An 18,927-nucleotide genomic window follows, 5' to 3' on the forward strand; every position below is an offset into this window, starting at 1 on the left:
TCACTTCTGGACGTCAGGATGCGGCTCGGTGAGGCGAGATGGCCAACACAAACAGTCCCAGCATGTAATATGGAGCCCGCGATGGAAGCTTGAACCCGGCCTCGTCATCTCCACGACCACGACCGACGCGTTCCCGCTGCGCTAACCCGACGGGGGCGTTCGAACGGCGGCTGACGGCGTCGGCGGCAGCGCCCACCGCGAAGCTAGCGGAGCGTCTGGGGGCTCGAGCAGCCATCTTTTAACGAGACAAATGTTCGGGACGACGCGGCTTCGGCGGCGGGCCCGCTCGCTGGCCGGCCCCGGAGGCCGGAGCCTGGCGGCCGGGGTGCTTGTGGTGCTCGTGGCGGCGGCGGGGCTCCCCGGAGGCTCGGCGGCGGACAAGGAGTGCGACAAGCCGTGCGTGAACGGCAAGTGCAACGCGGCGACGGGCGGCTGCGTGTGTTCCCCCGGCTGGGTCGGGGACCAGTGCCAGCACTGCGGAGGAAGATTCAGGTACGGAACGCCAGTTCGACGACTGCGAGCCGCTCGGCTGACAGACAGGCGACTTGGCGCCCGTCGACACCTCGAAGAGATTTAAGCGCGGGGTCGTCTTACCTGAGCAACATGGCGGTGCCTTCTTAACACCTGAATCACGTAAACGTGACATTTGCTGCATTCTTGTCGTAGTTCAATAGTATTTTATTTTTAAAGCCTTTCTCTTAAGGGAAAACCTCAGCTTCGTTCTTGAAAAAGACGACTTTATTCGTGCAGATTGTTGGTTTTTTTGTGGAGTGGGGGTGACTTAAAGAGCATTTGAACTTTTTTTCAAAAAACTTCAAACAGTTTTTTTAAACAAGATTACCGTGTGGTGACATTTTCACATCATAATTACAATGAATTTACTCGGATCAAGGCAACCACAGCTGCATACCGAGTGCCTTTCATCAAGTAAAAACAATAAACACAAGAAAACACTCGAACAATGCCCCATGCTGGCTTGAAACCCAAAGAATATGCGTTGGAATGCTTTTTAAGATGATTTTTAAAGATGGACAGTTATTAATTTTTTTTTGACTTGTCTTTCATTTCACGCAGGAGTGTCCAGCCAGTCGATTGTTGTCGACCAGTAGTCTGCAGACTGGTTCCATGTAGACTGCCAAGGGTGTAGGGGGAAATGGAAAAAGTGTGTGCGTGCGTGTGCGTGTGTATTATATATTTGGTGTTAGTGTGCACTGCAGCCAAAGCATCAGTTTGACGTCCACAAGAGTATTTAATCAAATAAAACGTAGGTCACCTTTAACCTACAGTGGCGCATGACCTACATCACAGGAGGTTTTTAGCGGTCAGCAGTCTGCAATTGCAGCTCGTGATCAGAGCTATTGAGATAAATCTATTTGTGTTTATCCTCATTGTTTGCTTGTTTGATCTGCGATTCACTGATGGCATTGTCAAAGAAAGGAAACGGGAGCAGCATTTTCAAACTGTACAAACAAGCTACGATAGAGATGTTTCTGCACTTAACACGCAACTAAATTTCATCCCTGTCTGCCTGTCGTTTTTTTTTTTTTTTTTTTTAAATTTAAGAAACTCAGTCTTGCCTCTAGTTAATTTTGTTTCGTTCAGGTTGGGGTCCGTTGCGGCTGTCGCTCATCATGGCGCATGTGCACGTGTGCTGTCACTATCCCAACAAAAATGTGTATTTGTGCATCGTTGCTCACCGACACCGATTAGCGGGGAAGCGGCTCGCAAGTTTCTTTGTTTGACATCCATCGCTTTGTTTGAATTTTTGTTTGAATTTCACAAATTCAACACTAAAGTGCCAACTGGTGTTTTGTTGTACTGAAATGAGGAGGTGTGTTTTTATTATTATTATTTTTTTAATTGTATTTTTGGGATGTCAAATTGAAAGACTCTCCAAGACAAAAGGGCTCATTGCTGTTGTTGCCATCTGTTTGTTTGGAAACTCCGCGTTGGCTTTGGAGCCGCAACTGGGAGCGTCAGGCCCGTTGAGGGAGTTTGTGTTCCTTGGTGGTAGCAACATGTGAAAGTGCGGCAAGGGGAAACTGATGAGCGTTCTTAAAAGTTTTTTCGGCGACCGTGTTCCGGTTTGGCCATGGATGGAAAAACCTTTGTCCATAAATGTCTCCCAACAAGCCATGTCTTGTATCTTTGGCTTCCAGGTTGACGGCACCCTCCGGCTTCCTATCGGATGGACCCGGGAACTACAAGCACAAGACCAAATGCACTTGGCTCATTGAAGGACGGTGAGTGCGGTTGCATTTGTGCATCGCTCGTACGATTTCTCCAGTGGGGTTGTACGGGTAAATACAAAAGCTAATGGCTGTCAAAAAAATTGAAATGATTTGTCTCTGTCTTGTTTCTTGTATCACAAAAGTCTGTCATTTGAACAGGGCTGTATAGATGTTTTTTTTTGCGACTGTTTTTTTTAGCTATGATAAGACAACTATGTTACAATGATACTCTGATAGTCTAATAATTGACAAAGGTATACTGGGCAGCCCTTGAAGTGTTTCTGCGAATGGAAAACAGACCAGAAGTCAGTTAATCATCAACCTGCAGCGCGTTTAAAATACAACACACACTACGGACACATTTTCAAACTCTCCCGGCTGTCTTAACTTTTTGTTTAGTTAAAAAAAAGAAAAAGGCAACTTCATTATCCTGGCAGCTAAAGTTTTTTTGCCGGGGAACTAATGAAAATGACAACAAATGACAGATTCTAGTATGTTTTGAAAGCTTGTCTTTGTCAGATTGACTTGTGGTCTGAAGTGTGTTAAGAGTGGATGTGTCCCGAGAGTGGGGTACAAAATGGGTCGGGACCAGCAATCTAATGTAAAATGTCATGAAATGTAATCAATATTTGCCAGCAAAAAGCTTTTCTCCAACATCATGACTCCGTGAATTGTGACGTGAAATGGAATGGCGCCAATTAAGAAGCGAACTGAAGAAGGTAACCGATGGTAAATAAAAAATACACGTCGCCCAAAACAAAGGATAATAATTTCAGCCACTTGCCAAATTGGAGACTCAATTCTGAGTCTCCAAGATTTGAAAAATCCTTGCGTGTCCAACGGGACTTCGGCCACTCTGCCAGGGAGATAATGGAAAGCTAACATAGGCTGACAGTTAGCTAGCGGGCAGCTAGCATACCTCTCTGTGGATTTAGCGGAAAGCTAACAAAGTTTTCCATGGAGCTAAAGGGAAGCTGCTTCTGTTTCTCAGGGAGCTAACGAAAACCAAATGGAAAAGTTAACCTACTGTTTGAACTAACATGTCATATGCTGCCAAGATGCTAACAGGAAGCTAAGATACCCAACCAGGAAGCTAGGTGGAAGCTAACAGTGAGCTAATATTTCCTATGGAGCTCAAGTTATTTGCTGGAGATGAGCACACAGGAAGCTAACATACTCGTCAAGGAAACTAACACAACATACACCGCCAGGGAGCTAATGGTAAGCTAACACGTTCATCCGGGCTACCAGCTGGATGCTAACATTGGTCCTCCCTTTCTTTTTCAGTCCAAATTCCGTCCTTCGTTTACGCTTTGAACATTTTGCCACCGAGTGCAGCTGGGACCACCTTTACGTCTACGATGGCGACTCCATCTACGCCCCCCTGCTGGCCGCTTTCAGGTACTCCCACCGCCGTTATCGCTAGGCAGCGGCCCAACGGAGGTTTTTCCGCTAACCGATTTTGTTTTTGTTTTTAGCGGTCTGATCATTCCCGAGAGTTACGGCAACGAGACGGTTCCAGAGGTGGCGTCGCAGTCTGGCTTCGCCTTGCTGCACTTCTTTAGCGACGCCGCCTATAACCTGACCGGATTCAACATCTCATACAGGTGAGAAACCCGAGGACTCTGTCGGGACGGCGTTTTGATTGTGCCGAACGGCGCCCTTCACGTCGACGTAAAGTGATTTGTTGTGATGTTCGTAAGACGCGTCGGTGGTTTCTTGGATTTTGGAGGCTTGAAACATACGACAGTTTGTTCTTTGTGTATGACTGAATGTCAGATTTTGAACTGAATTAAAACAAATGTAGACTGAAGGATATTTCTGGACGTAAACATAATGCCTTGAACTCCATCATCTCTGGCCTGTCCATGCTATCATGATCATTTACTGCTGACGTTCATAATAGTTGCAGGGTGCATTCAAATGTTTAGACAAATATATAGACATTAAAATAATAACATGTAAATATACTTATCACGGGATCACATTCTGTTGAATGTCACTGATGAAAAGTGGGGCAAAAAAAGGTGCGTGAAGGGTTTGGTAAAGTTGTGTGTGAAGCACACACGCTGTTAATCATCGACCTGAATGGATGACGTTTGTTTTCATGCTGGAGGTCAAATTCGAGTTTTGTTTTGAGCACATAAATCCTCTCAATTCCCTCTGGGGTTTCTTTTTTTTTTTTTTTTTTTTCTTTTTGACTCTTTAAAGAGCAGGCCTGTGATTCCGCAAGAGCAGATGTGAGCGTCAATAATTCATCAGGCGCCCTGTGATGTTTTATTTAGAATTTGCTTTTCAGCAATGTGTGGTTCTGGCCTCCCTCGTAGGGTGAACACGTGTCCCAACAACTGCTCGGGTCGGGGCGAGTGCCGCCTAGCCGACGGCGCGGGGGCGCCGCGGTGCCAGTGCCGAGACGGCTGGAAGGGCGACGCCTGCGACGTGCCCTACTGCCCCGACGACTGCGGGTTCCCCGAGCGAGGTCGCTGCCGGGAGAAGACGTGCGACTGCTTGCGGGGTTGGCAAGGTGAGCCTGCCGCTCCGTCGCGCCCGCGCGCACGCAGAAATAAAATGGCTGCTGCATACGCAACGACCCACCGCTTTGGAACAAAAATCAGAATAAGAACATCAACCAACAACCATTTACCACACGCCAGCCACAAAATTTTAAGTTAATTTAAAGTGCTTGTGGAAGTGGAGCAAAAACAGGAAGTGGGAAGCTTTCAAAATAAAACCTGTTCATACTCACGATAGGATATACATAGCTGTATAGAACCAACGTTGTTGCCGAAAAGCAGTCACAAACGCTGCTGAACGAGCAGAGTCATATCAAGCAATCAGGAATGGGGTCAGAACAGGAAGTAGAAACCTACCAAAGTATAAGAGGTAACAAGAACCACAACCAACATTTCTCACACACCAGCACGCTTGGAATGAAAGAAAAACAGGAAGTAGTAACCCACCATTAAATTTGTAGCAGCGAGTTCACAAAAGCTGCTCGGCAAAGTCCTGTCAAGGCAATGGCAATGCAACACAAACAGGAAGTAGCAAACTTCCAAAATCAAGTCTGACAATTATGCAAAAAATGGCTCAACCAAAAGTACAAAGAAAAAAAAAAAGCGTATGGACAAAACTGCGTAATACCGTCTGAGAGTGAAATCGGACACATCAAAATGGGACAGAAACAACAAGAATAGACCTGCCAAAATAAAAGGGGTCACCACAACCAACAATTCAACTCACACCCGTCACAGAATATGTGAGAAGTACTAACATAGCTTAACAGAACCTTCAACTTCTTCTCGTCTTTTCTTTCCCCACCCCCCCCAGGCCCCGGCTGCTCCGTGTCCGTCCCGGCCGACTCGGGTTTCTGGAGCCGGGAAGCCTTCGTCTCTGAGCCGGGCCTGGCCAGGGCCTCGCACAAGGCGGTGGTGGAGCGGGGCGTCATGTGGGTCATCGGGGGATACGTCTTCAACGCCTCCGACTATCACATGGTCAAAGCGTGAGTCTGAATACCTCATCGCGTTTGGGGAATCGCGGCCGTGAGAAGGAGAAGAAGGCGTTTGTTTGTTTGTTTGTTTTTCTCGCCGTCGCAGGTTTAATTTAAGCAGCGAGTCGTGGCTGACGTTGGACCCGTCCGTCAACACCGTCCCACCTCGATACGGACACTCGGTGGCGCTTCACGAGGTAAATCCAAGTTCGAGAAGATGACAAGTCCTGTAGATTGTTGAAATTTGTAAGGAGTGGGGGGAGGGGGGGGGGTGCACCAAATTGGCAACGGCCTTCTTGGGAGTGGTGACTGGGGAAAAAAAAAAAATTCCCGTTCCACAGGGCAAAGTGTACATGTACGGCGGTAAGATGGATTCCACGGGGAACGTGTCCAGCCAGCTGTGGGTGTTCCACGTCCAGAACCAGACCTGGGTTCTCCTGAGCCCCCGCATCAAGGAGCAGTACGCCGTGGTGGGACATTCGGCCCACGTGGTACCCCCCCTGCAGGAGGGGGACGCCCCCGTCATGCTGGTGCTCTTTGGACACTGTCCTCTCTACGGATACATGAGCCTGGTGCAGGAGTACAACATTCGTAAGTTCGACGAGGCGGACCGTCGCGCCTCAAAACTCGGGTCGCACGCTCTTGGAACTCGGGGGTGGGGGGGGGGGGGTACCATCGTTGTGACATGGTCGTAGCGTTTTGAAACGTCATCATGGGGGTCTCAAAACCTTTTTTTTGCGCTTGATCGCAGACCGCAACCAGTGGAGCCTGGTGCCCACCGACGGGGCCCTCATCCAGGGCGGCTACGGCCACAGCAGCGTGTTCGACGACGCCACCCGGGCCATCTACGCGCACGGCGGCTACAAGGCGTTCAGCGCCAACAAGTGCGGCCTGGCCGGTGACCTCTACCGGCTGGACGTGGACACCAGGAAGTGGTGAGCGGACGGGCGGTCGGGGATCGAGCCCGGCCGGCCGTTAACGCCGGCTGTTTCTGCGGCAGGACCATTTTGAAGGACAGCGCCTCCTTCCGCTATCTCCACACGGCCGTGATAGTGAGCGGGACCATGCTGGTTTTCGGCGGAAACACGCACAACGACACCTCCATGAGTCACGGCGCCAAGTGCTTCTCCTCGGACTTTATGGCCTACAGCCTGGGTCGGTACAATCGTTCAATCATCGCTGGTCACATCGTTTTTCATCGTGATTTCAGTCGTAAAATAAAATAATGGTGGTTATTTGTTTTCCCATAGTCACCCTTGCCCCAAAAATGTGTTTGGACCACAGGAACTACTGTGCAAATTTTATTCCCCCGGCGATTTATCCGGTTGAAAAGAACACCCTTCGAAGATTTGTTGGACTTGTGAGATTTTACTCTCGGGAAACGTCTGAACGTGTCTAAATTGGAGCGGTTAGCCAAAGCTAAAAGTTCATGGATCATTCGGGCTCGTCCCTGTGCCCGCTCATCACTCCCCTTGCTTGACATTGCAGCAATGACGTCATAGGATTCACCTTGCCTGTTTTGGCTTTTTGACACCAGGGGGCACTGTTCACCTTTTACAGTTCAGCGCCAGCTTTCAGACGCTGACATTTTTTTTTTCTTTAAATCTTATCAACTTATCCTCTTTCTTATTTCCAGCATGCGACGAGTGGACGCCACTGCCGCGGCCTGAGCTCTTCCACGACTTAAACCGCTTCGGGCACTCTGCGGTCGCCAGTGACGGGTGAATCTCTTTAATACGTAGAATATGGAATGTCTCGTCTTCCTGCTGTGACTTTTCAAATGCGTAGAAGTGAAATGAGGTTGGAAATGCGTGAATAATGCATGGCTGGCATTTTGTGACATATGAGCATGTGATGCAAACATGGAGATTTTTTTTCATGTTCACATGAATCTTTTACACCAGGAGACTTGACGCTGGGCCCCAGCCACGTCCGTGCCGCGGTCTTCTGGTTGAATGACTTAAAAGGCGCTCGTGAAACGTCAGACTGGCTTGAAAATTCATCACGCTTTCTCGGAAATGTGAAAATGTTCCAGTTTCGGCACGGGCTCATCTCGAATAAAGACAAAACTAAGATGAAGCATTTGCGGGAAAAAAAAAAAGACAAACGGATTCCAAAAACGATGAAAAGAAAAACGAAAATTTCCAAGCTGTTATAACCCTGCTTGAAAGTTCTTCACACTGACGTAAAGACTTCAAGTCTTTAAACTTTGCTTCTTTTTTTTTTGTACTCAATCACTTGCAATGCGAGTCATGTCACATTTTAATGATATGAATTTGTCTTGTGTGCGGCTGCACATTTTCTCAACATTAGCTCTTGGCTAATTAGCACCCGGCCGGTTGTGACGACCCGAGGTCGTTTGCGTCCCATCACTTGACGTCCGTGCAGCTGCAAAATGTGCCAGCGAGAAGCCAGATGGCGCGCAATGAGTCGCCAGTCCAGACGCCGACCGGCAAGGACGAGTCGGGCATTTCTCATTGAATTCAATATGCACTTTTCATTTATTAAAAAATGGATCACATTGATTGATTTAAAATGGCGCGCTTAAAAAAATATCGATGGTGTAAATTATTTTACGTACACATTGCATTTTATATATATATATATTTGTTTAAAAAAAATTGTGCGTGTAAAGAACAAATCAAAATGAGATTGATTTTTAAAAATTAATTATGAATCGGTTGATTAGTTTAGCAAATATAAAATGTCATAATTTTACATGCAACGATGTTGTCTAGCCTTTCGTGGAGATTTGGTTCATGACATGATTGAATAAAATATGAATAAGAATGATTGCATTTTTATGAAAATGTTCCCTTTAAATCGTTTATTCAAAATGAAAGCACACTCGAAGAAATTCATTTTCATTAGTGATTATTTTTGGGCAATTTCTAATTGCCGTTTTTATCAGCAAAATAACACATTTTACGGATAAAATTCAAATAGCAAATCTAGTTGTAATGTCTTATCTCCCGTTTTTTTTTTTTTTTTTTTGCTGCTTGCAGGGTGATGTACGTGCTGGGCGGTTTCAACAGTCTTCTTCTGAGCGACATTTTGGCGTACACGTCCCCGCGCTGCTCGGCCTTCTCCAGCGCGGCCTCGTGCGCGCAGGCCTCCGGGGGCCTTCACTGCTTGTGGAACAGCAGCCAGGTTTCCTGCGTGCCTTGGGAGGGAAACGCCAACCCGGAGCAGCAGCAGCAGCAGATGCCCCTGTCCTGCAACACTAGATCCTGTAGGTGGCGCCGTCAAGCCTGTGTGTTGACAATAGCCGCCATGTCACGCCGTCTTGACGTTTTGGAAGATGCCTTCAAATTTTGGCTTGCAGTAGTCAAACCATCGCAAGCGTTGGCGTACAGCCTTGAAACCTATTCAGCGCCTCGTCTGAAACATTAGCACGTCGTCATCTCGAAACCCTCGGCACGCTGCCGCAAAAAACTTGCCCATCTTCCAACGTCGCGGCGCAGTCATGAAATCTTCCGTCCCGTCTGGAAAACGTCTCGTACCGGCGCCGCCGCTGGAATGTATTTGATGTGCTCGCCCTCCCAGATGCTGACAACGAGCGCTGCGACCAGTACGCGGATTGTCACAGCTGCACGGCCAACACCAACGGCTGTCAGTGGTGCTCCGTACAGTGCGTCTCCCTCGGAAGCAACTGCACCGCCGCTTCGGTAACGACCGCGACACCAGCGGCGCGGGGCCGCGTGCCGCTCGTCGCCGCATCCCTGCCCAACACCACCACCTCCACCACCGCAACGAGCGTGACGTTCATGTTGTGCCACTTTTCTTCAGGGTCCCGTGCTGGACTTTGACAGCTGCCCAAAAGACAACCCGTCCTACGTTTGCAACAAGAAGACCAGTTGCAAGAGCTGCGCCTTAGACCAGAACTGCCAGTGGGAACCACGCAACCAGGAGTGCATCTCGCTACCTGGTAACCATTATTCCTTTTCCACCCCCCCCCCCCCCAAAAAAAAAAAGCAAAGCAGCTGAGCTAGAGCCAATTTCGCTGGTGGCCCGTAACTAGCGCTAGCATAAGCGCGGTGGAAAAGAGCCACATGCGGACGCTAGTGAACTGAGAAGTGGCCAAATGGTAGAATGATAATAATAATAATAATAATAATAATACATTTTATTTATAAGCGCCTTTCAAGACACCCAAGGACACTTTACAATAACAAAAAACACAAAACAATACGGGTTGAGCAGCGGCAGCCAAAACGCGCCAGCGTTCACTCAACCCGGATGTTAACTCATTCGCTCCCAAAGACGTTTTTAAACGTCTTTTCAGACTGGGTGCAGAATTAGCTGGTATTGAATGAGTTAATGATGCTAAATATGCGAGCAGAAAAGTTGCCGCCCCTACGGTAGGACGTCGGCAAGGGCGGCTAATCTTCAAGCTGCTTTGACGCCTTGGTAACTCGCGGCCGTATTGCGTTGCGTTGCAGAGAACGTGTGCGGCGAGAGCTGGCACCTGGTGGGCAACTCGTGCCTGAAGTTTCTGACCGCCAAGGACTCTTATGACAACGCCAAGCTGGCGTGCCGCGGCCACAGCGCCGTGCTAGCCTCCCTCACCACGCAGAAGAAGGTTGACTTTGTCCTCAAGGAGCTGCAGATCATGAGCGTGGTGGTAAGGCGGCGGGGCGGCGGCGGCGGGATTAGGGTGCCTTTCCCGGGCCGGATGCGCGCACGTCGTCTCGATACTTCATGATGTCACCTAGAAACGTTGCCGTGCCATTTTGAAGTCAGACTGTTTTGAAATGTCCACGGAGCGTCTTGAAAGCTTTTCGTCTTGAAGCTTTGGCATGTTGTCTACCGTCTCAACCGTCTCAACCTTCGGCGTTCCAATTTAAAGCCTTCGTCACACTGCCTTGAAACTTTGTCATAACTCGAAATTCCAGCACGGCAAACAACTTTGAAGCTCTGTTTATAAAAGGCATCGTGATCCTGCAGCTCATGACTGTGCTGGTAAGGCATCAAGGTATCGGGCTCGCGGGATCGGGGCCATCGACGGCACGTTTAGCGCCCCTTCCGGACACGATCAATCCATCCCAGAATTGCAGCGGAATATCTTCGCCGGAGAAAGTGTAATTGGAGCGAGATGGAGCTCTTTTCTTTGTTTACGCACGCGAAGGCTCCGCGGAAATTGATTTGCAGCCGGGACGGTTTGCCGATAGCGCGCCTTTATCGCCGCGCTCGGCTCCAGCCTGTAAAATTGATGGCGGGGCAAAGATTCCTCTCCCGGCCCCGTTCTTGCGATTGTTGTTTCGTCGTTATCGGACCGAACCCTTGCCGACGTTATTTTGGGACTGCTCCGGAATGTCCCGAAATGTAGAGCACTTCAAGGACGAGAGACGGCTTGACAAATTCTTCACGCCGTTTGTGATTTGATCATCAACTGCAGAGAATAGCAATTTTTGGGTTTATATTTTTTATTTAGAGAAACGCCGTCATGTCGCCATGAGAGTTAAGCGTACCGCGTTGAAGTCGGCGCTTCTCCCATCCGTCATCGCATCGCCTGGAACAAAAAGTCGATATCTGGTCTTGAAACGTCATCGTAAGCGCGTCGTCTCGAATCTTCATATTGTCTGAAAACGTATTTAAAAAGGTTGGCACATTATCACTAAAGGTTTTCCGTACCGTCTGGGTATTATGCCGTCGAGTTTTGAAAACGTCGCCGTGCTGCCTTGATGTTGGGTGGTTTTGAAACTTGGCGATACAGTAATCCCTCGTTTTTCGCGATTCATGGTTGATCAGAAATCCCCCGCGAATGGTGAACGATGGCGAGGTAGGATTTGGCCACACCCCCTTGACTCGGAGGGTTTTGGTTCACTCCAAAACTCTTCTGCTGGAGGCTTTTCAATTGGTTAAAAACACGGTGATGGGTAGCGTTGTAACGTTCATCTTGTCTTTTTATTAGTTGCCTTTTTTTTTTTCTTTCCCGTTTCTTACCGAGCAGCCAGTTTGAGCGATCGCTTCAATCCATTATCATTCGTTTCTGAAGAAAATGACCCGTTCAAACATCCGTCAGACCGCCTTGAAATTCTTGAAAACTTGGTCGTGCCATCTTAAAACTTTGACTTGAAAGTCGCGCTGTTCTGAAACACGATCTCAAACTGTCATCGCAAGCGTGGTCGAGGCTTTGAAAGGTCCCCCGTGCCACCTTGAATTCTGGCTGTCCTAAAATATCCGAACAGCGGTGAAACCCCCCCCCCCCCCTCCCCCGCCCCCCTTCCGCCCGCAGTACAAGGCGATGGTGACACCCTGGGTGGGCCTGCGCAAGATCAACGTGTCGTACTGGTGCTGGGAGGACATGTCGCCGTTCACCAACACGTCGCTGCAGTGGCTGCCCGGCGAGCCCAGCGACGCCGGATTCTGCGGCTACCTGGCCGAGCCCGCCCCCAGTGGACTGAAGGCGCAGACCTGCATCAGCCCCGTCAACGGGAGTCTGTGCGAGCGGCCGGGTAAGACCGCGGAACCGCGCTGTGCTACGCTAATGGGTGACTTTGTGAGAATTTGTCTTTCACAGCAGTTTCACTTTCACTTGGAGCTACGGCGGCGCGTGAGCTGCATCGCCGGGAAGTTGTTAGCGGTCGGCTGGCTGCAATTGCAGATTGCGGTCAGAGCTGTTGCCGTGCATCTTCGATGATTATTATTGGTTTTATTCTCATTCAAAGTTTGTCTCGTGCGCAATTCGCCAACGGCGCTGGCAAAGAATGCCAATCTGGAGCGCGAGCGTTTTTAAAACGAGACGCGTACAGTACGCACGATAGTTTCTGCAAAAGCGCGTCCCGTGCCTGCGCGTCACTTCTGGACTATTCCGGAACGGTACCGTTGCGAAAACCGAAATCATCGGTCAGAAGCAGCGGAATCATAGCTGACAAGACCAGTCCATGTACACCCGCGCGAGTGCGTAAATACATATTTGATGACATGATTCCTCTCGTCATCAGTGCGGCGTCGCCTTTATTGTCAAGCAAATTAACGGTAATGAATTGCTAACGACCGAATGCAAGCGCAGCGCACGGCCGGCCGGGCCGCGCGCGCGTGCATGCGTGCGTTCCACTCCGCCGACGGCGCTCGTGACTAATTGCCTCATCAAACGCAGCCAGATTGCTCGTGACAATAATTCACTCGTTGGACTTGAATGCAAGTCTTTCGAATGCGAGCTAGCCTGCGCGAATTTGCCAGGCCTGTCGGCCACGCGGGCGAAATGATTCCCGATGACGGCGCGCGCGCGTCTGGCAGGTCGGCGCGGAGCCGCTCGCTCTCGACTCTTAATGCGCATCGAGTGCCGTTGCTGCATTTTTGACGCTATAGCATCCAAGCACCGCAGTACGTTTTTTTTTTTTTTTTTTTTTTCTTCCCGCAACGGCTCATGTTCAGATGACAACGCTAAACTTCGGAATTCCTCCGAACCGAAAGGTTCGCTTTACTCGGATACGGAATCTTTATCGGGTTGATTTCCTTTCCTTTGTTGAATTCGTCGGCATCGGTACTCGCGCAGCTTACACGGCTAGCGCCGAGGCACATCCGAATTTTTCGGACAACATGATTTATCACGGTTAACGTGACGTTTAAATTAGTTACCTCGCAACGTTTCTCGAATTGTTCATCAATTGGCGACTGACGCCATGATGTCTCGAAAGTAAAAAAAAAAATAAAAAAAAATGCATTGCCGCGAGGGTCCCCGCGCTAACCGTGTCGCCGCGTCGCTTTTTTTGCACAGCCAACCACAGCGCCAAACAGTGTCGGACGCCGTGCGCCACGCGCGCCACCTGCAGCGAGTGCACCAGCAGCAGCTCGGAGTGCATGTGGTGCAGCAACATGAAGCAGTGCGTGGACTCCAACGCCTACGTGGCCTCCTTCCCCTTCGGCCAGTGCATGGAGTGGTACACCATGAGCACGTGTCCGCGTAAGACCCCATTTTCGGCATCGCCTTCAAACGTTTGAAACCACTTCGCGCCGCCTTAAAATCGTCAGGTTGCCATCTTGAGATCGGAGCAGACCGTTGAAACTCGGGCAAAAGGTCGTTGACATTTTGTCGTCAGTTCTTGGAATTTCGCTTTGTTGTCTTCAAGTCAAACTTCCCGGAAATGTCGTTATTCCATTAAAAAAAATTTTTTTTTACATTGTCTCAAAACGTCATCAGTATTGAAACGCGATTCTGTCTTCATTTGCCTCATCTTCAAGCTACGCAGCCTTAAAATGTCTCAAAACGTTGGCAGTCGGGCTTGAAGCCGTCTTTCGCTGTTATATATATTTTTTATTCCAATGCCGATGATTAAGGTCGCTCAAAGCATTTGTATGAAAATATTTTTTTCCAAAATCGTTTTCTTGCAGCGTGCCTTCTCAAAATGGTCATTTTAGTAAGCTGCTTGTATTTCTTGCCGTTGTTTGTTTAAATGTCTTTCCCGCATTTGTTTGTCAACGCTTTGCGAGTTACCTTGTGTACAAAATCCGCGATATAAATAAAGCTGCCTTGCGTTAAAACTTGTCTTTTTTTAAAGACCTGAGCCTTGAAACCGCCGCGCAATCTTGAAACTTCATCCGACTGTTTTGAAACTTCGCCCTACCATCATGAAGCCGTCTCGTCTTAAAACTCGGCTACATCATCTCGAAACTTTGACCTCGCGTCTCGAACTACTCCCTTCGCGTGAGACACTTTGGAGTCCTCTCTGCCAAGAGTGCCGCATCGCTAAAATGTACTCCCGTGAAACTTTGTCGCGCCTTTTCCCAAGTTGGCCATCCCGTCTCGAAACTCGGCCGTAATTGCGACGCTCTTACGCATGAATAAATCGCACGTGCCGAGAGCAGCTCTTTGATCGTCAATTCTCTTTTTTGCTGCCGGCAGCCGAGAACTGTTCGGGCTACCGTACGTGCGGCCAGTGCCTGGAGCAGCCGGGTTGCGGCTGGTGCACGGACGCCAGCAACACGGGCAAGGGCCAGTGCATGGAGGGCTCGTACCGGGGACCCTTCCAGACCTCCGTGCCGGCGCCCTCCACTCTGCCGGGCCTCCCCGCCGACCCGCCGCCCGCCCTCAACGCCAGCATGTGCCCTGGCGAGGCCCTCTACAACTGGTCCTTCATCCACTGCCCAGGTGGGGTTCTGTTCAATAAGTTATTTGCAACTAATTTTGGCATGGGGTGGCGGTAAAGCACTACTTTTTCTCTATGGCCGGACTCCTCTCACTTCGTAGTTTATTGGCGCCAAGATTATGTCAAAGGGATTACTTGTATATTAGACAGGGCTATGGCCTGACTGAAGGGAGCTCCTCCTCTAATGCCAACGTAGTTCCTTGGCACCAAGATGGCGCCGAAGCAGCGCTTTTGTACAGGTTGGGTCGGTTTACCGTCGTGCCTTTCCGTGTTGCGCTTCACGCTTTCTTGTCTCGGTAAATCGCAGATTTTGAAAACCCATCTCATTTTTTATCATGGGCTTTTCGCTAGACTTTATCGCGTAGTTTGCCGTGATTGAAAGAAAACGAAAGATGGGTCATTTTGGCGTTGCTCTTTCACATAATTGGCCCTTGTCGCTCGCCCCCGTCAGCGTGTCAGTGTAACGGGCACAGCCGCTGCGTCAACGAGAGCGTGTGCGAGAGGTGCGAAGACCTGACCACGGGACGCCACTGCGAGAGCTGCATCTCGGGCTTCTACGGAGACCCCACCAACGGCGGCAGCTGCCAGCGTCAGTAGAAATCGCTTGATCACCAACGGCAAACTTTTTAAAGATGAACTTTTTTTTCTTTTTTTTTTGCCCCCCCCTCCCCTTTGGGTGCAGCATGTAAATGCAACGGTCACGCCAGCATGTGTAACACCAACAATGGAAAATGTTTCTGTACCACCAAGGGCATCAAAGGAGACCGCTGCCACTTGTGAGTAGAACCAGCACACAAATGTCAACTCTTCCGTCAACGTAATGGCCCCCCCTATTGTCTTTGTCTCTCGTGTTATTTTTTTGTTTGTTTTTGTCCCCCATTTTGTCTTTGACGTGAGTTAGTTGCCCATATTCTATATTGCTTTTCACCATTGCGTGTCCCCACCCCCTTACTGGCTTTTAATATTTTGCACGACCCAAACTGCAGTGCGCATGAGCGCACCAGCGCACCACTTATTTGCACCCCTATTTCCACCATGTTTTGTGGCGTTCGGGAAAATTTCTTTCAAAAAAACGGCTTCAAATTAGAGTTGAAAAAGTCTCGATTATCTGTCAACATATCTCCTCAACTCTTTTGTTCCATCTGCTACTAAGGGAAGCCCTTCCCCGGCCGATGCGATGAATCTGTTGAGCCGCACTTCTTTCCGCTCCCCCTGGTGCCTATCCACCGTTTGTCCGTATCGAACCCTCACACTCGCAGCGCCCTGCGCGTCGTCGCGCTTGCCGTCCTTTGCGTCGTTGCGGCGCGCCATCAAAAAGGACCGCGGACACCATTTCCTGGCCCAGCTTGACTTTTCTCGACCACACGGCGAGAAGACCGCGCTGGCGTGCAAGCGTGTCAGACATTACGCGTCTGTTCATTAATGCCTGCGGATGGATTGTGATTACTTCCGCGCATGTAATGGTCCGCGTTAATGGTCATCTCGAGTGTTTTGCTCGGATGGAGCAGAATGAAGTACGCGTGATGTTTGTTGTCCATCCTTCATAGCGCCGTTGTTGTTCATCGTTTTTTTTATGGTGTGTTCAAGGTGCGAGCTGGAAAACCGTTACCAAGGCAACCCGCTGAAAGGCACCTGCTACTGTAAGTACCAATCAGAGCAGTCATTCACAAGCGCTGCGCTGGGAAAACGAGCCACGGGAAAATAATTGTTGACTCAGTTTCTACTACAAATGATGACATCTCTGTTCATCTATCTTTGCCGGGGACAGATGGCGACGGGGGGGGGGGGGGGCAATGAAATGATGTTGTTGGACGTCAGAGTGTCCAATTAAAGTGTGCATCCACCCGCTGCCATTCGTACAAGCGAATAATAGTTTTGTTGAACTGAACAGGCCTAGACTTCACGCTGAGTGACTCACTTTTGTGAGTAAATTTAGCTGATGTCGTCATTATTTCAGTGCACACTGAAGGCCCACCTCGCTTTTTTCTTTTTTTCTCCCCTGCGGAACCAATTGGGCTCTTTATGTCAAGCCCCGTGGTGCCACTAGATGGCGACAAAGCCTTGGCTAATCGGAAAAAATAATTGGTGTCAAGGAAGTCGGTAAAAAAAAAAAAGGAAAGAACCCTGTTTGCGAATGGTGAAAATCCTCAAATAATGAATACATTTGCTAATAAGTATCGTGGCGGGGGGGAGATCAACACATAGGTAACTCTGCGGTGGTCTACTATATCGACTGTTTTTGTTTGTTTTGTCCAAAAGTGTGCAAAGACAAACGCATTTGTTGAAGGCTCTCCTAAATTTTGTTCGGTGGTGTGCCGTGAGCTCTTTCTAAAGTAAAATATGCGTCTTGGGGGGGGGGGGGGGGGGGAATCACATTCAGACGTCGCTAACAGGCGAGCGCGGAGGTCAACGCTAACGCGTACTTACGCTCCGCTTTTATCAAAGCGCCCCTCATTCGGGTTTGTGCCAAGAAGCAGATGGCGCTCATCTGCATTCAAAGTGCCACTGAAAGTCAATCGAAAGTTTTTTTTTTGGTTGTCATTTTCTTTTTATAGCGGTCGCAGCAGGTTAGCATCAAGCGTCTCATTAAGCCCGAGGGTCGACGTGCATAACGGTCTACGATAGTGACTCATACGTTCCAGGCAGGTGGCGGTCACCCAGTGAATTTTCCATGACAATTATCTTTTACTGAAATAACGCTAATACATTTTACATACACGCGGTACACCGCAGATCAGATCTCTCACCCAAGCGCTTACAGAGATTGAAAAAAAAGGCCTGAAAGTGTGACTGCATGACTCCAATCGAAAATATTTTTAAAAAATGATGCAAAAAAAACATTTTACGTGCGTCTTAAGGAATGACAGCGACGTGGATATCCCTTGTCTTCAGAAAAAACAAACAAACAGAATGTGGACATTTGCATGGTCTCACGTACCTGCGACGAGTGCAAACGTGCCGGGACAAATTCTTTTTCCAAATGGACCTCCCACAGACACCCTGCTGATTGACTACCAGTTCACCTTCAGCCTGTCTCAGGAGGAAGACCGCTATTACACGGCCATCAACTTTGTGGCCACGCCCGAGGAAGTGAGTTTTCGCCACCTCCGCGCGCACCTTTTTGCGCCGCCTCGTCTTTTCAACTTTTCTCTCTTTAGCCCAACCGAGACTTAGACATGTTCATCAACGCGTCCAAGAACTTCAACTTGAACATCACCTGGGCCGCCAGCTTCACAGGTAAGCTCTTAAAACGAATCGGTTCAGTAACGAATGAAGCCACTTATTGCTACGGTGTGTTTGATGTGCTTTGGGGGGCGGGGGGCCCAGCGGGTACGCAGAGCGGCGAGGAGATCCCCATCGTGTCGCGCAGCAACATCAAGGAGTTCAAGGACAGCTTCTCCAATGAGAACTTTGACTTCCGCAACAGCCCCAACATCACCTTCTTCGTCTACGTCAGCAACTTCACCTGGCCCATCAAGATACAGGTGAGGATGTCGCGGCGTTAGCCCGATCGTGTTAGCTTTAGCGTCCCGACTTCATTCTCACCATTCGCCTCGCGCTCCAACTGCCTTGGCCTGAGCCGCCTCCGTAACCAAGCGTCTGCATTCTGTTTGGCTTGAAATGATCTCTTGTAAACAAATGTGACACGAATCTTCATCATAACAATAATTATAACACTAGGATGTGTTTTAATCTTTTGATTTTAAAGGCAGGACAAAAAAAAAAAGTTGACGGACAAAGGAACATACAAAGATAAATGAGTTAACTTGAAAAAAGTAGAGCTACAAAACAATAATCTGACAAATGAAGAGATAAAACGACACTCAAAAAGGTTAGAAACCAAAAAATTTAATGAGTAAAAATGGTTGTCATAAAAACATAAAAAGGAAATGACGAAGAGAATTCAAGACAGAAATGAAGAAAATGCCAAACAAAAACAAAAAATCTGAAGGGTTATGAAATAAAGACAAATGACAAAGGAAGAAAAAGACAATGACACAAGGAAGCAAACAAAAATGAAAAATGTCGAGATAGAAGTGAAGCAGCCAATTAAGGAAATGAACCAAAAAATAAAAGATGATGACAAAAATGAAAGAAAAAAAAATGCTGCAAGAAA

At 48.7% G+C, this 18,927-nt stretch overlaps 1 protein-coding gene across 1 annotated transcript in view; it reads left to right on the top strand.

The window, feature by feature from the left end:
• Window positions 1–18,927, top strand: part of atrn (attractin) — a 33,631-nt gene continuing 14,704 nt past the window's right edge. The window contains exons 1-24 of the mRNA XM_086127426.1: window positions 1–492; window positions 2,160–2,243; window positions 3,519–3,632; window positions 3,710–3,838; window positions 4,559–4,755; window positions 5,559–5,730; window positions 5,825–5,915; window positions 6,060–6,309; window positions 6,470–6,653; window positions 6,719–6,873; window positions 7,355–7,439; window positions 8,724–8,950; window positions 9,265–9,386; window positions 9,508–9,646; window positions 10,161–10,342; window positions 11,957–12,176; window positions 13,442–13,627; window positions 14,567–14,812; window positions 15,262–15,399; window positions 15,493–15,586; window positions 16,398–16,450; window positions 17,806–17,900; window positions 17,969–18,047; window positions 18,138–18,295. Coding sequence (XP_085983552.1) covers window positions 251–492; window positions 2,160–2,243; window positions 3,519–3,632; window positions 3,710–3,838; window positions 4,559–4,755; window positions 5,559–5,730; window positions 5,825–5,915; window positions 6,060–6,309; window positions 6,470–6,653; window positions 6,719–6,873; window positions 7,355–7,439; window positions 8,724–8,950; window positions 9,265–9,386; window positions 9,508–9,646; window positions 10,161–10,342; window positions 11,957–12,176; window positions 13,442–13,627; window positions 14,567–14,812; window positions 15,262–15,399; window positions 15,493–15,586; window positions 16,398–16,450; window positions 17,806–17,900; window positions 17,969–18,047; window positions 18,138–18,295 — 3,642 coding nt within the window. The 5' untranslated portion in view covers window positions 1–250. The remainder of the gene's footprint in view (window positions 493–2,159; window positions 2,244–3,518; window positions 3,633–3,709; window positions 3,839–4,558; window positions 4,756–5,558; window positions 5,731–5,824; window positions 5,916–6,059; window positions 6,310–6,469; window positions 6,654–6,718; window positions 6,874–7,354; window positions 7,440–8,723; window positions 8,951–9,264; window positions 9,387–9,507; window positions 9,647–10,160; window positions 10,343–11,956; window positions 12,177–13,441; window positions 13,628–14,566; window positions 14,813–15,261; window positions 15,400–15,492; window positions 15,587–16,397; window positions 16,451–17,805; window positions 17,901–17,968; window positions 18,048–18,137; window positions 18,296–18,927) is intronic.

Source organism: Hippocampus guttulatus, chromosome 13 (genome assembly GCF_054856545.1).
Source record: "Hippocampus guttulatus isolate MCC_2025c chromosome 13, RoL_Hgut_1.0, whole genome shotgun sequence".
NCBI classification, from domain to species: domain Eukaryota; kingdom Metazoa; phylum Chordata; class Actinopteri; order Syngnathiformes; family Syngnathidae; genus Hippocampus; species Hippocampus guttulatus.